Raw genomic sequence first — 17,799 nt, 5'->3', positions numbered from 1 at the left:
ATGTAAATCCAACCCCTGACCGTTTGCAGTGATGGGTTGGCCACAAGGCAGCCAACCCCACACTGAGCAAGACCTTGGGTCGTGCACAGCAGGGTGTTCAGCTGCAGGGCCTGGCCTGTGGCCATGAGCCCAAGCCATGCAGCCAACCCCCACATGTACCGAACCCCATGCTGCAGACAGCCTTTGCACAGTGGGGGGGTTGGCCACAACACCTGGCCTGCGACCAGGCACTGTGGCCATCTCCATTAAAGGCAGTCAACCTCACACTCCACACAGCCTTTGGCTGTGCATCGGGTGTTAGCCACAGGGCCTGTCTCTGGAGACCCTATCCCCAGGGCCTTTTTTTTTAAAGGGGAAGGAGGCCCTCATGTCCACCATCGCTGAGCCTATTATGGCTCTAGAGACCCCATCCATCACAGTCAGTACTTAAAACAAAGAGGAGGGGGCCTTTTGGCCCCTCCTTCCCCAACCCTTATTAAGCCCTGGGAACACCATTCCCTACGGCTGTTTTTTATTGACGAGGATTGTTGGCTGCATGGCCTCCCTTCCAAAGCCTTACCAGGCCCTGGGGACCCCACACTCCCAGGGCCACTACTGAACTAAAGGGCACCCAATCTCCCACAGTTTGTATTTCTTAAAGGAGGGTACCTTGAGGTTCACCCAGGGCACCCACTATACACTTGGGGGTCATGTGGGGATCTCCATGTATGCTTCTCTCCCTTGGCCAGAGCACAATTTTGATCCATTTCCCTTCCTGCATCATTGCGGGCAGGGAGACAAATCAAAAGTCTGCTCCCAGCCAGCAGGAACATTTTCAAAGGTCCCACAGGCTGGGAGCAGACTTTGGGGGTCATTATGAGTTTGGCAGTTCCATGAACGCCATGTCGGCGGCGGCAGTCATACTGACAACAGGCCGGTGGAGAAGACCGCCAAATTATGAGCATGGCAGTCTTCCCAACAGAAGACAGCCAAACTACCGCTAGTACTGTCAGTGCGGTCAGGCTACCTCGGTTGGTGGTAGACATCTTCAGGTCGGCAGGGACCATGTTCCCGCTGGACACATTACGAGACTGCATACCACCAAGGTTTCTGCCGTGGTCGAACCACCACAAAAACCCTGGTGGAAACCAACTCTATTAAAGGAGACACTTACCTTCAGGAACACATACCAGTCTGGAGCTGCCATGGAACCCGGACTGGAAGTCCTTCCACTGCTCCTGCTTGCACAAGGACTCAGGGACCAATGACAACAACAAAGACAACAACTGTGAGTATACACACCTACCTGACACTGTAGGGAAAACCCAAAGTACACAAGCACACACAACAAACACATTTGGGGTGGCAGGCGATGGAGACACACACACACATAACTACCCGCCCATACGTACATACACCTACACACACACATGCACACCCACACAACACACATGCACACCGATACTACACACACCACGGCCAACACACACGTGCAAGAAACACAGCAACTTGCAGATACACAGTACCAGCATAGTTGTACACAACAATGCACAACAGCACTGATTCACACAACACCACAACCGTAACTACACAAATACTTCATCAAGTGCTTTCAGTGCTCACCTCCACATGACACCACATGCATATTACAACACGTAACAACACCTGACATACAATATACACAGTCACACGGCCATACAACGAAACATGCGTCATACCATGCTAACAGAACACTCATAGCATTGAACATATTCATCATCACACACATGCATGCATACAGCTACACAAGGACACACAACACTACCGTTACGCATCTCAATGCAAACAATGCACACGTTTTCTACACACATGGATGTACCAAAGCACAGCTATATCCTACACACACTACACAACTGTTACAAATGGGGTTTCTGGTTGGCTAGGGTATGCACCTAATCCAGGTAGAACCTACCCCCTCTAGTCAGGGCAAGGGAGTTACATATCCAAGATAACCCTTGCTCATCCCCTTGGTAGCTTGGCACGAGCAGTCAGGCCTAATCCGGAGGCAATGTGTAAAGCATTTACACAACACACATGTGACGCAAAATGTACTCCACAAAGTAAACACAACACCTAGTTATGTAAAAATAAACTGTATTGCACAAAACATAATTAGATCAAACATTATATGTCAGAAATACCCTGCTACCTTAGCAGTTGTCAGAACATTACACAGGTTACTAAAACTCTCCAAAAATAAGCAGTAGTCACGTTAGAACACGTAAGTACCCAGGATTCTGCAACATAAGCAGTAGTCAGGTATCACATTATAAAAGAAATGCACTTGTCATGGAAATATAATAAATGCCTATATTAAGAGCATTATAAAAACCTATGGCAAGTCACAAAGCACATAGAAGCCTGTTATGCCCATAAAAGGAACATTTAGCAAACAAATGTGGCACATCACGGAAAGAACCAGGTTAGCATAATTTTACATTATGTGTCCTTTCAAAGGTATCTGTTTGGTGATGAAAAGGCACTTCCAGTGCCACAAAGATAAATGTGGGGCTCCCGGCGCTTCTATGCGCAAAACGGGGGCCATGTGTTGATCCTGGGGGAGAGGGGCAGTCTTCACCCTCTCATGTAGTTTTATAACGGGCCCCTCCTGGGACACGCAATCTCTGGGGGCCCCACGGGCCTTCACTGGCCCTCCAATGGGGGGGTGCAAGGCAAGCATCAAACAACAACAAGGGCCACTAAAGACGGAGACAGACAGTGCAGGGGCCTCTGGTGAGGCTTCCACCCCGCCTGCGGTCTCAGCGATCAGGATGAGGGCTCCTCGGGGCAGGTGGAGCCTCCAATAAGGCTTCCTTTCCCCCTGACGGTCCTGCCGAAAGAGATTGAAAGGACCGGTGGGGCGGGGAGCCTCTGATGAGGCTTCCTTCCCCGCCCGTCTCTGGAGGCACCGATTGGGGTGCCTGCCTGTGCCCCACGGGTGCTCCTTGGAGCGTGCTTCGTCCCGGGGCATGAAAGGAGCGCGTTCACTCCTTTCCTTTCTCATGGCGGTACCCCGTGGACAGCACGACTCCGGCACGCTTAAATAAACAAAAGCTGGGTTGCAGCAATGAATTTCCTCATGGCAACTATGCGCTCTTCCAAGCGCGGGGGGGCATTACATAAGCCGGAGTCGCGGTGGTGAATTTCCTCATGGCAACAATACACTTTTCCAAGCACAGGGGGGCATTACATAAGCCTGGGTCATGGCGGTGATTAACCTTGACGGCAATAGCGCTTAGAAGTGCAGGGGGGCCCAATTGCTTTCCAAGTGCTATAGATATAAAGAGACACCACTCCTCTTGGTGGTTGCAGGGGTCAGGGGCCACAGCACCCTGCCCCTGGAGACAGAAGGGAGGGGAAGCACAGGGCTAGCAGGCCCCAGCAACAGGCCAGCACAAGGGATGCAGATGGTGGCAGTTTCTCCTAGTGGCCTAACATATCACAGGTCAGCACAGCAGCAACAGCCCAAGGTGGATCCTGGTGAGTCTCATTCAGCAGCGTCCTGTGTTCAAGTCCAAGTACGTCTCTTCATGTCCAAATGGTGGGGGCAAATCCCCTGTAATTATACTCAGTTCTGCAAAGCATTTTCAATGAGGAGGAGAGGGGTTTCAACCAGTTACAACTGGTTCTAGGAGTGTCCCCTCTCTCCTCCAGCACAGGCTCCAAACATTAGTTGGGGGTAAAATACCCTATTGTTTGAGGCCAGGGCACAGCCTTTACAAATGCAGGTGTGCCCCACCTCTCCTCTCCTCTCTCTCAGCCCAGGAAGACTATTGAGTATGTAGATGCACCTCTGTGACACCTCCAACCTCCCTGTGTACAGGCTGTCTAAAAAGTATGCACAAAGCCCAACTTTCACTCTGCCCAGATGTGGATTGGAGTCAAACTGCAAAACACCCGAGTCATAAGCTCAGAGAAATGCTCACTTTCTAGAAGTGGCATTTCTGTAATGATAATAAAAAATCCACCTATATCAGTAAGCAACATTTCTCACTACCATTACACCATACCAAACATGCCTACGCTACCCCTCATAAATCAGACAATTCCCCTTTAAACTTAAGGCAGGGCATTTCCAATGCAATCCTATGATAAGTCAGCACTCACAACAGTGAGAAACCAAATAGGCTGTTTGTCACTTCCTTTGACAGGCCATATTACTAGGCACATGTCCTGCCCTCTACATACATGGTACCCTGCCCATAGGGCTAGCTAGAGCCTACCTGAGGGGTGACTTACATGTAGTAACAAGCATTTGCAATGCAATGGGTCTCGCATCTGCTCGAGTTAGAGCTATTAGTGTTATAAACTCCTAACCCGACTTTTCTTGCCACATAAATTGAAAATTGAAAGTTAAACACTTTCACATAAGGGAGCCGATTCACAGCGCCATGGCCGCCATGAGCATTAGCGTGACGAGATACACAAAAGGAAAAGAAGTTCGCTTGCAGTTAAACTTATCGGCAAAAGTGCAATTAGCCATGTAACAGAGGTGATGGCCAAGGTGGTAACAAAACTTTCCCAAGGAGGGAGAAAGGCAAACCATTTACCAATGTAATCAAAGGATTTTTGAAGGGCAAGCCCACGAACGAGTGGTAGTGATGGGCGTGAGGTGGGTGTTGTTAAAAGTCCAAATACACACCAACACATCGGAAAAGCAGTGCATGCGCGCTGCAATGCTCAACCTAAAAAGGGGGTTCTGGGCCTGGCAAGTAAACTTAGATGCCAGGTCCCTTTGGCAGAAGTACTGCGCACACAGGCCCTGTGCTAGCAGGACTGAGACAGGTTTGAAAGGCTACTCCAGTGGGTGGCGCAAGCAGCGCTGCAGGCTCACTAGTAGCATTTAATTTACAGGATCTGGGTATAGGGATACCACTTTACAAGGGACTTATAGGTAAATTAAATATACAAATTAGGTACAAGCCAATTATACCAAATTTACAATGGAGAGCACATGCACTTTAGCACTGATTAGCAGTGAAAAAGTGCTCAGAGTCATAACGTCAGCCAACAAGGGTCAGAAATATAAGGAAGAAAAGGCAAAAAAAGTTTGGGGAATGATCCTGTAAAAGAGCCAGGTCCAACAATAGCCATCAGAGCATGACAAAAGCCAGTGACACACACACATGAGGCCAGACACAACAGCTACCACAACCCCCACCCACACACACACAAGTCCCACACAAACAAACCAAAGGAGTAAAAGTCAATACAAGTATGTTACCATCAAAGCCAACAACAGGTCAGGCCAGATGTATTAAAAGCATGTGTTTGGCAAGGAAATAAATAACTATATATAAATATCAGCCCATAGAGCAGTCCAATGTCCAAAATGCCAAAGGCACAAATTGCACCTCTGTGTGCCCCTACTTGACTCCTGACTGCCAAATGAGCTCCACAGCTTAAGGGCATCTAGGGGGCATGCAGGCACCTCAGGAGTTATGGTTGGTAGAGGTGGGGGTTTGGATTTGGCTTGAGGGGTCTTTGGGTTTTAGAAAGTGAGCATTTTACTGCGCTTAAAATCCATGTGTGCCTTACAGCCTGTCTCCAATCCATGTCTGTGCTGGGCTGTTTGACACCTCCCTTGTGTATTTCACCCAGACAACCTCAAACACAGGATACTCACTCACACCTGCACTCATCTGCATACTGAATGGGTCTTCCTGGGTTGGGAGGGTGGAAGGCCTACCACTTACATTTCTAAGGCTGGTGGCCTGCCCTCACACAATGGACTGTCAAACCCCCTACTGGGACCCTGGCAGACAGACCTGTACTGAAGGGGCACCTTGTGCACTTCAAAACCACTCTTAGAAGTCTCCCCCACTTCAAAGGCTTTTTTTCGGTATATAAACTGGGTCCCTGACCCCACCAAATCAGACACTTCTGGACCTGAACCTTCAACCTGTCAAAAGGAACTGCCTGGCTGCCCAAAGGACTCATCTGGACTGCTTTGCTGTGAAGGACTGCTGCCCTGCTGTTGCCCCACTGCCCTCTGACTTTGCTGAGAAGTGCTCTCCAAGGGCTTGGATTAAGCTTGGCTCCTGTTTTCTGAAGTCTTAGGGCTAAAAAGACTTCATCTCTTCAAGGAAACTACTTGTGCACCAAAAATTGACACACAGCTTGCCGGAAACAATGTGCAGACTGCCCAGCGATGAGTAAATTGCCACACAGCCAAACTGGAACGATGCAGCCCGACTTCCCAAGCGAAGATCAACGCAGCGCCTGCATTGTGACTGGAAATTTGACGCACGCCCTACCAGATCGCCGCATAGCCAAACCAGAACAACACAGCCCGACTTCCTGAGTGAAGAATCGACGCAGCGCCTGCTGTGCAACAGAAAATTTGACGCATCGTCTAACGGATCGACATAACACATGTGACTTCTTCCCGCATGCCAAGGATTTTTCCCCACATTGTCCCTGGACATCCACAGATCCCCGCATCCCAGTGAGGAACCAAGACTGTGCACTGGAAATCGGCGCAAAGACCCTTGCAGCGTGGAAAGAAACAACAAATCGTCTGTGCTGCATAGGAAAATACACCTCATCTTTCCCAGCATCTCCTCCTCTGTGGTCTCCGTGCATGGTAATTTCGACTCAAAACAGGTATTTTGTGCAAACAAGAGACAACTGTTGACTTTTATGATTTAAGAGTCTTTTTAATCTTGCAAAAGTGACATCTTAATTTGTGCTTATTGAATCTTTATAGTTTTTACCTCAATTTAACCAGATAAATATCTTATATTTTTCTAAACCTATGTGGCGTATTTTTGTGGTGTTTTCACTGTGGTACTGTATGGTTTATTGCACAATTACTTTACACATTGCCTTCTAAGTTAAGCCTGACTGCTCTGTGCCAAGCTACCAGAGGGTGGGCAGAGGATAATCTGGATTGTGTGAGATTTACCATAACTAGGATTGTGGTCCCTATTTGGACAAGGGTGTATACCCTTGCCAACTAAATACCCCATTTCTAACAATGGTACTAATGTAATAGTCAAACGTAGAATCCTGCACCTGCTTTTTAAACTTTTGCAGTGGATCCTCCACAATTTTGCTGTAATTTTTAAAAAACAAATCTTAGCCCCAGACAGAGGTGATCAGAGTATCTTTACCCTGCACTCTTATTTCTTTTTGTTTACTTACTGTAGGACTTGGCCTGAGTCCAGAGTTCTAAGATGGCTGCAATCACTTCTTGGTGATGTAGTGGCAGCAGCTCAAGTTTCAGTTTGAGATTTGCCTGGATCTGTGGAGGCTCCTCACCTGTACATATACAATGTTTTTAAGTATTAATTGCTAGAAATCTACTCAACACATTTACACCAAATCTCAAAAAGCACTCTTATTGCTCCAAAGTATAGTTTTCAGCCAAATTTGATATAAATCCATTCAGAGGTTTAGGCTGCAGCTGTTTCTAAAGTTACTATGGAAAACGAATGGGGAAAAATTGTTTTGGGACCTTGCTTTTTCTTAGCAACTGTTGACGGATCGCCCCAACATTTTCTGTGTGCAAATTAGTAAAAAAGTAGCACTTTTTTGGAATGTTTTGTGGAGATTTGTCAAATGGCACCAAAGGTATTATCAATGCAAAAATGCATTGCCTATGGAAATGGTGATTGCCACTGGGTAACACACACACAAAACTATATCCATATGTAAATCTGGATAGATGGGTAAATAGAAAGATAGACAGACAGGTAGATAGATAGATAGACAGATAGACAGATAGATAGATAGATAGATAGATAGATAGATAGATAGATAGATAGATAGATAGACAATATCATACATACACAATAAAACCATACAAAATATAATAAATTGAATAAGAAAAAATATATTAAGTAATGTAGAAAATAAATAAAATATTAAACATTGAAAAATCTATAAAAAAACACATTTACAAAAAATACTATAAACATTATAATAACTTTAAAGATAACAAATAATTTAATATATATAATAAATAAAACAATGTTATAAAATCTACCTAACCAATATTATGAAAACTACTTGAGTCTAAGAATATTTAATATACTATTTCTACTCTAGTTTATACAAAAGTAGGGGAAGTGTTGGACTTCAAATGGATTATAAATCACTTCAGTAATAGGCAAAATATTGGACTTCAGAGTTGTTAGATGTAATATACCTACTCCAGTCAGTGCAACAGTAGAGAAAAAGTTGGACTTCTAAATTGTGAAATGTACCATTCCCATTCCAGTCTACACAACAAAAGAGAAATGGTTGGACTTGAAGGGGTTAAATTTACTATTCCCACTCCAAATAACTCAATGGCAGGGAAAGTGTTGAATTTCAGTGTTTAGACAGCATATCAGAAACAAAAAATATTGTAGGGCAAAATATTGTGTCAAGAATATCGAGTACACAATATTGTGAAAGTAAGTTTCTTTAGGTAAGCAAAGTTAACCATAATTCCACATATATGTACCTTGAATTATATATACATATACACATCTAAAAGGCCTAGTGGAGTTAACAATGTGGATTTCAGAACAGTAAATCATTTTTTGACTTTACCTTCTCGTTATTGTGGTCCTCAATATTTTTAACACCATATTCAGCACACAATTTTTTTGTTTCTGATATTCCATCATGATCCTTTGATTTTAAAGGTGCAAAATGTACTATTCCCACTACAAGCAGCACAACAGTAGGGAAAATGTTAACTGGAGATAATGTTACTTTTCCTTTTCGTTCTGCAGTCTAACCAAGAGTAGGGAAATACTTCTCTTCAAATACATTACATATATGAGTAATCCCATGAATGTAGAAAGAATTCTAAACTCTTATTAAAATGTTTTAGTTTACATAAAATAAATACATGTAGTAAAAAAAAGGAATCAAATTAATCAACTTACATAACTACTATTCAATAAAAAATATAATTATCAATTAATACATCATTGTTATTAACTTATTAATTAATTAACTTCCCACCCCAACCTAGCAGCCCACACATAACATATATATAAAAGAATACTATTCCATAACTTAAATATTTTAAATAAACTAAAATAAATAATTAATTGTTAATTAATTATCACTTAACTTCCCACCCTAGACCTCTGCAAACTTAGCTTCCTGCAACTAAAATTAAATTAAAATTAATAAGTACTCCACAATTTACATATTTAAAATTCAACTAAATAATTAATGTATGAATAATAATTAATAGTTTATTGATTATTATTTCACTTCCCACCCTACATCGCTACAAACCTAGCAGTCTGCACTAACTAAAATATAAGTAAAATAAATAAGTATTCCATAAATTACATCATTACAAATCAATTAAATAATGAATTAACAATTATTAGTTAATTGTTATTTAATACTTAATTAACTTCCCAGCATATAACCCTAGATATCTCAAAACAGCTGTAAATAAAATATAACGAAAATAAATCAGTATTACATCAATTATTTGCTAAATATCAATCATATGATTAAATAAAATGTATTAAATAATTCTTATTTAATTATTACCTAATTATTTTTAAGGTATCTAATGGTATACACTCATGGTGTATACCCAGTGAATGTGTTGAATGATGTACATTGTTTATTTTCATATAGGCTAACCCATTTACTTAACTCAAGTTAGACAGTCAAGAGTTTGCCTTTCACGCATTACTGGCATCGGGCGCTGGTAAAGTGCTAGAGAGGGAGGGTAGAGGAGCCCCGTTCAGGGTTATTTCCTGATTTCACTCTCAGTCCTACAACATGTCACTGCTGCCATATTAAGTGAGTAGTGTGGAGTTGGGGCCCCAGTTAGCGATGTCATTAGAGCTCTATAGACTGTTTCTGTTTCCACTGCAAGGTATGGGAGATGTTGAACTGTGTACAACCAGTAGTGTGTAAGGTGCTCTTGAGCACATAAAATAACAGACTTCCGGCCCTGGTACAAAGAAGCCCTCATGATGAAATGGCAGTATGAGAGTTTTACACTTAATACTGTGCTGTAGCAAGGCCAGGGTAGTTTGACAAATTGTGTGCGGATATGATGTAAGAGGGATTCGGCAAGCTGTAGAGCGATGTCAATAATCATATAAAGTACTTTAAGGAGTGGTACCATTTCCCTATCTGTCTGGCCAGTTATAAAGGTATAGACAGGCACCAGGTAACCTGCTAAGCAATTTTGTGTACCGTCTGCATGTCGTTTTTTTAATAGCAATATCCATGTTGCAATGTATTCAGATACTGAGGTGCTTACCTAACCCATTGCATAATTGAAGTGGGAAATCCCGGGTGAAATGGGTCACACACTCCTTAAAAGGGAAGACTTGTGTTTCAGTTGATGATAATCCTGGGCATGGACCCAAATCTAAGGTGTTCCCTTAGCATCTCATCAAGGCACTTCCTGGGAATCCTAAGATACAAAGTCAGTCCCAGCCTGCCCCAGAGCATTGCTTATCACCCTTGATCGTCTATGCTTGATCCCATGACAGTGGAGGGTGTGCCCCTTTTTACCAGAATAGCAATGCCACAACTGTATAAGGCATACGAGGATATGATGCAATGCAAGACCCACCTTTTAGAAAAGGTGGAGACTAGGTTGGGGTCGAGGTTTGTCTCTTGCTGTAGTGTAATAAAATCAATAAAATCACTTCTTGGCGATGTAGTGGCAGCCGCTCAAGTTTCAGTTTGAGATTTGCCTGGATCTGTGGAGGCTCCTCACCTGTACATATACAATGTTTTTAAGTATTAATTGCTAGAAATCTACTCAACACATTTACACCAAATCTCAAAAAGCACTCTTATTGCTCCAAAGTATAGTTTTCAGCCAAATTTGATATAAATCCATTCAGAGGTTTAGGCTGCAGCTGTTTCTAAAGTTACTATGGAAAACGAATGGGGAAAAATTGTTTTGGGACCTTGCTTTTTCTTAGCAACTGTTGACGGATCGCCCCAACATTTTCTGTGTGCAAATTAGTAAAAAAGTAGCACTTTTTTGGAATGTTTTGTGGAGATTTGTCAAATGGCACCAAAGGTATTATCAATGCAAAAATGCATTGCCTATGGAAATGGTGATTGCCACTGGGTAACACACACACAAAACTATATCCATATGTAAATCTGGATAGATGGGTAAATAGAAAGATAGACAGACAGGTAGATAGATAGATAGATAGACAGATAGATAGATAGATAGATAGATAGATAGATAGATAGATAGATAGATAGATAGATAGATAGATAGACAATATCATACATACACAATAAAACCATACAAAATATAATAAATTGAATAAGAAAAAATATATTAAGTAATGTAGAAAATAAATAAAATATTAAACATTGAAAAATCTATAAAAAAACACATTTACAAAAAATACTATAAACATTATAATAACTTTAAAGATAACAAATAATTTAATATATATAATAAATAAAACAATGTTATAAAATCTACCTAACCAATATTATGAAAACTACTTGAGTCTAAGAATATTTAATATACTATTTCTACTCATCTATCTAGAAATGAGGGACGACGATGGAAGAGTCTAGAAAGGGTTATTTTGGAGACCATTGTTGAAGAAAGAGGTTTGGAATGAGTCAGAGAATGGAGGTAAAGGATATACTGAGAGAAGTGTAGGGTGAGAAAGAAAGTTATTTCTTTCTCTTTTCCACAGTAGGAGTAAAATAATAAACATACAGAAACATAGTACATGGATAAGGAAGAAAATCTGTTGAGATGTAAAGTTAAATACTGGTTTCTCACCCTTTTGATAATTTCTATATTAAGAAAAAATAGCTGAACTCAAAGTAGTCACATGTTGAAAAGACAGCAATATTTTCTTGGACATTGTAATTTAAAGTGTTAAAATCCATGGCAAGGGTTTCCTTCTCTTTTAGTCCCTTGAGGCGGTATAGCAAAGAACATGATGCAAGTAAATTAATAATTCCTGGTGCTTTTTCTGCAGGTTGTTGAGACGTCTAACATTCCACCCCAGGCATGTCACTATCTTGACTATGTTACCATTGTGTGGGAGTCTAGCATAAAGCCAAATATCCATGCATCACCAGGCATGCTGGGCTCATGTAGTAGCTATGGTGGGGTGCATGATGTGTCGAGCTTAGTGGTTTGTATTTTACAAATCGAGTCTCCATCTTTCACAATTTATGTTGCTGACCTGTTGGTCCCAATCCCATCAGGGCAAACCCTGGAACCATCCCCAGGTAAACCACAATCTTCTTTTCTTATCTAATTGTCAGGCAACATTTAACAACTTTAGCCGTATAGGCTACTAGGGTGTAGGTTAATAGCTTTGGGGTCGCTTGAAGAGTCAATACATTCCCCTCCAACATAGATCAAGGGTGTCATAGGAGTCATTATAAAACATCATGATCGAGCAGCCATATTGCATGGGTTGTGAAACTCAGCAGGCAGATAATGGCTAGAACTATCAGTTACATCATGACCCCATATGATTAAGTATGTCCGTCAATAGCTATTTAAACCTGTTTGTGGGTTCATAGTCTTCATAAGCAGAGCAGTAGGTTGATGTATCAATCAGCGTTAATTTAATGTGCTGCCTCCCCTACTGACAAGCCCAGGGAGACTGTTGTTTTCAAGAATTCGGTGGCTTGCAGGAGTGTTTCAAATATTTGCTGTTTCTGTTCATGTGTAATTTTCAGCTGGACCAGTGTGGGCACGACAGTTTGTATTTTGGCCTGTAGGAGTTGTTGCTTGATTGGCACACATTTTCGTCTGGCTTCCTGTAAGGTAATGGTGAAATTCGGATGTAATGATATGTCATTGCCCTTAAAAGTAGAGCTTACACTTTTTCCTGGCCAAAGTCTGTACTATGCCCTTGTCCTAGAGTTTTATAGATGGGTGATGATGGGGCGTGCAAGGTAGGGGGCTGGGCTGCCAGTAAGCTTGCTTAACCACCTCTAGGCATGAGAGCGTTTCTACCCCGAAAACCTCAAGGAGGAGCCTTTGGTCATAATCTTTCATTGCCCAGCATTGGCTGTGTCCAGGATGAACTCGATGTGAATCTGGTTTCATGGTTCTCGGAGTCACTTACATGCAAAACATTTTCTATACTGAAGATGGAATCTTCTTTTGCCATGAAACTGTCCTCTGCAGTTGAGAGTCATCAATCTGCCATCATGTTTTTTAAATTTACATGTGATGTAGTTCATAGGGAGGTAAGTATGTCCAGTTTGTTGGCTATGGACACCAGGCACTCCTGCATAGACCCCGCAGTGCTTTCACGTCATCATCTCGATCACCCAGGTAATAGTTCAAGTCAGAGGTCCCAGCTATGTTGCTGTCCTATGACACCTTTCTGGTAGGCCACCTTAGTTTGAATTGAAGCTTTGATTGGTGGTTATCTAATTTCCTCATTGTGTGGTTACGGAGAGGTCTGTCCAATTGAAATCACGGTCCAGAAGAGCACATAACTAATGTAGGTTGCATCTTGGCCTTCCTACAGAACTTTTCAACATGCTACAATTAATATAAACAGCACCGCCAGATTTTGGGGGTGTTCTTTGCCGTTGCTCTATTGCAGGTCATCATCAGTCATTTCACTGGCTCCCAGTACAGAATCACGCATGCAGTGTTAGTTTTAAGTATGTATCACGAGGCCTTTTCAGGAAAAGTATTTGCAGGTTATTCTTTATTGCCCATCTCATACTTTCAAATCTGCCAATAGACAAATGATTGTGTTCCCTCGAATAAATGTGGGGGAACCATTTTTACTGCACCCCTCCTCCCCCGAGCTCTCCTTGCATATTAGTTCGGAGTACAAATATATACTCTTCAAGAAATGATTAAGACCTGGTTATTTCTGTAACTGGCCTTCCCAGTTTCCTGAAGTCGTAAGCCCCAGGGCACACTACTTTGGGCAGCTGTTGAGATACATCCATTATTGTATTCATTTCATTCATTTATTCGTAACTCTTAAAACAGCCATGCAAACTGTAACTAACCAACAAAGGTAGTGCCTGCAAAGTAATGACTCTTGTTGATAAACCAAGATTGCAGTAGGGATATACCTGCACAGCCTTCATCCAATTAGGTCCTTGTAACCTATGGAGCTGAAGACTACAACCAGGGAAATACAGCTGAAATTCCCTTGTGCATTGCTATTATTTCAAACGTTTCACCACTTGCTATCCTCTTCCTTCATATTTTTTGAACAGGAGTTAATGGTCAATATGGTTTGTGCTTCAACACATGGTCTTCCCAATTCCTACTCCAGTAATTCCTGGTGGTGGTACTGCTGCTCAATTACAAGTTGGACCCTGATGAATGGGGATTAGCTGCACTAATCAGATGGCACAAATATGATTCTCACATTTGTTTACTTCAGCCCAAGCACTTTTTCCTGCACACATTATTCACCAGGTTTTCCTCTTGATTACGTGATCTGTAATTCAGGTTCAACCAATAATCAACCCCGAAGACAATAGATCAAATAGTATCTTCAGTTTTGTGAGCATTGTTTTGTACATTTCTTGAAATTGCAGTGAATCACAAATCTATATACATAGGTTTAAGAGTACAAAAAAAGAAAAAGAAATTATTGTTGTTTGCCTAGATAAATCTGTGTAGATATTTAAGGCATGCTTACATTTGTAATAAAGTTTGAACAGACTGGTAGATGTTTTTGAGAAATGTTGTTTTGCAGGTAATAAAGAAACACTTTCACATTGCTCTTTAATTTCATGCACTGTTTCTTCCTAGATTTAATTAATTTACTAATGTTTGGAATTGTCTAAATGCTATTTGTCTGACCATAGATAGACTAATATATGCATGTATTAATTGTGATTTTTTGGTTTCAGTGGTATACTGACAAAGATCATGGGATTGGCGACAATGCACACAGACATATTTACACCCATATGAGCCATTTTATGAAGCAATGTTTTGCATCATCTTAAAGATACCAGTCTCTGATGTGTGGGCAAATGAAAAGACTCAATATGATAATTCAACCCTGGAAAATAATGGTGCAAAACAAATATTTTCTAAGAAGAAAACAACGATCAAATGGAGAAAAAGGCTAAAGTCCTTCCCTTCTGATGTTGCTTTGTAAAATAAGAACTTTTCAAAAGGCCATTCTGGATGAAATGTTGTTCGTGAAAACTGTTGGAAGTGACTTATGTTGAGACTTCTTTCTGTATCGGAAATATACGTTTACACATTGACACTAAAATAAATTTAATAAGATTCACTCTATCAATTTCCATAGTTAACAATTGAAACATAAAATATGAATTTAGTTTTTTTAAACTGTAGTGTATAAATTGCAAGCTTAATAATTTTAAAACAAGTTGTATTGTTGACCTAAGCGTATAAGCAATACGAGATGTGAATGAGGAAAGGCAAACTTATTTATGATTTATCATTATGCTACTGCATCAAATAAAGTCAATGAAAATCCTGGCTTTTATTCAAGGGATGATCAAATTTGATCGACACTATGATAAGATGCATGCCAAACTCTATGTGCAACCAAGCATTAATTTATTACAGTTGAGCCTAAATCCATAAGAACATGCAGAAACAAATTCATTCCACAAGCTTTAAGAAAGTCTCTGTTTGATGGTTCTAATGACAAACATTTCTTTGTCATAGTAAATGTTAATGTTTGACTTTGACGCTACAAAAGAAATGAAATGATAAATATGAATATTACTTTGGAATGTGGTGATACAAATACATAATTCAAATCCATTGAAAGGACACAACTTGTAAAAGGCCAAATTTTTGGTTATATAAGGCCTGGTTAACAAAGTAATCAAAACTACAGTTGTAAGTATATGTGAATAAAAATTTACTTCTATCTGGGTTTCACAGAATTTCCAGGGATCCACATGGAAACCTGCTCTAGGTTCTGATTTGCATGCTGATTCCTGGAAAAGCATGGGGCCTTCCAATAAGGATTCAAAAACAATTGAAAACATTTTTCCCTTAGAGAAATCACCTCCCCTACTCTCAAATCAAGTCTGGGGAAATTGTTTTCACTTCTGACCCTGGAAAGGGATTTATGGCAGCACTGCACTGTGGTAAAAATCTCACCCTTTCCAGGCTGTAAAGGAGAAAAGGAAGAGTTTGTTCGGGGGCAGCTCCTCCGCTAAGGAGGAGGAGGGTCACCCCTCTGGATTGTAGAAAAAGGAAAAATAAAACAATGGCTCTATGTTATCATTTTATTTTTCCTGGGAGTAAGGGGCTAGAGGGGGCAGAAGGAGGGCTGGAGGAGGGGTATGTGCACCACAAAGAGCGCATCTCTGTTTGGCCGATCGTGTTGGGCCAGCCAAACAGACATGCGCAAATTGGCATGTTCTCTACCAAGCTGTATTGCACAGCTGAGTGGAGAACATGGACAGGCTCCTACTCCCAGTGTGAGCGGCGAAGCAGGCGCCGCTCAGACCAGTCACAACGCTGCTGTCATGCTGGTGACAGCAGCGTTGTGATAGGCTGTGAGCCTATGTGCAGCCGGGAAGAGGACAGAGGGGAGACAAACACGTCTCCCCAAGAAGGTACGTTTAAAAAACATTTTTTGTTTTTTTAATTCTTAACTCCCCCTCGCCCCGTCCAGTCCGGCCTCGCCATAAGCATTCAGTGGCAGCCACCATTGAGTTTGTTAATCCCACAAACATGCTTTTATATGCCTTTGAAAACCAACTCCTTTCCTGAGATTTTCTTGTGCAGAGCACTTTCCACACGTGAGGCGAAGATCTCCCCTCTCATAAATGGTCTTACGCCTATCAGGATCCTTTTGTTAATTCCTGGCAGGTGTAAAAATGCGTGTTTGGTTGTAAGTTTAGTGATGATCAAAATTTACATTCCTGAGTTGGGCCAATAATGTCTCATATTTTTCAGCCTACTTATGATTCCAGTGCTGTGAAAATTTAACGGCTCATCCAAAAATCATGTTTTCTAGGGGATTGACTTTATTCTCGCCATTTTATCAGCCTGAGAACAAATAGATTTATGAGAAATGCTATTATGACAAGATGAGAAAATCTTCTGTCACTTTTATTTGCCCTGCTCAGTCACCCCCTTGATTTTCAGTCCAACGTTTCCTCCTTTTCAAATGAATGCAAAATAATTTGTGAAATTTGTTTTACACATTATGTCAAATGGTTATTTTAAAGAACAAGTGGCTAAACTCATTTTGGAGTTCCTATGACTTAATTTATTTATTTAAAATATAACAATACAAATCAAATGTATGACTTTGTATTTATGCTAGATCAGTATACAAGGCATCTTAGAAATTTTCTCTTGCATGAATTATTGTCAGTTATACAGTCAAACATAGGATTTTTAATACACCACTCAACGCCTCTGTTAAATCGGAGTGACTTGCTTCTTTATTGATACAACATCACTGTAATAGTATGTCCAAAAGTAAGATATGAATTATCTGTAATAAACAGTTTCAATGAGGGGTTGTTTCATGTATTATGTCTCTCATTTACTTGAGTCATGACAAAAAAATTGTATCTCACCTTGATGCAAGAGATTTTTACAGCAAAAAGTATTGATGATTTTAAAGGATGCTTGAAGACTGCTGTCTTAGTCTCAAGGGATTGTCATCATTCAACAGGCTACAACACAACAACAGAATTTGGGTATATCCAGGGCTCTTTCATCAGAGACGATTCACAAAGAGGAAGAAACAAAACCTATGCAATGTTAGCAGACATGGCCATACGCAGCCGAGGTTGGCCACAGGGCCTGTCTCTGTCAGTGGATCTGTGAGTGGGTGCATTACTCAGTCAGTATGA

At 41.2% G+C, this 17,799-nt stretch overlaps 1 protein-coding gene across 2 annotated transcripts in view; it reads left to right on the top strand.

Moving 5' to 3' along the window:
* LOC138284925 (dipeptidyl peptidase 4-like) overlaps positions 1-17,457 on the top strand; it is a 497,709-nt gene extending 480,252 nt beyond the window's left edge. For both annotated transcript variants that reach the window (XM_069224254.1, XM_069224253.1), the window contains exon 29: positions 14,845-17,457. In XM_069224254.1, the coding sequence (XP_069080355.1) occupies positions 14,845-14,943 (99 nt within the window). In that variant the 3' untranslated portion in view covers positions 14,944-17,457. The remainder of the gene's footprint in view (positions 1-14,844) is intronic.
* Positions 17,458-17,799: the final 342 nt, after the last annotated feature.

This window comes from Pleurodeles waltl, chromosome 3_1 (genome assembly GCF_031143425.1).
Source record: "Pleurodeles waltl isolate 20211129_DDA chromosome 3_1, aPleWal1.hap1.20221129, whole genome shotgun sequence".
Lineage (NCBI taxonomy): Eukaryota > Metazoa > Chordata > Amphibia > Caudata > Salamandridae > Pleurodeles > Pleurodeles waltl.
The sequence above is the reverse complement of the archived record's forward strand: the minus strand, read 5'-3'. Positions and strand labels throughout refer to the sequence as shown.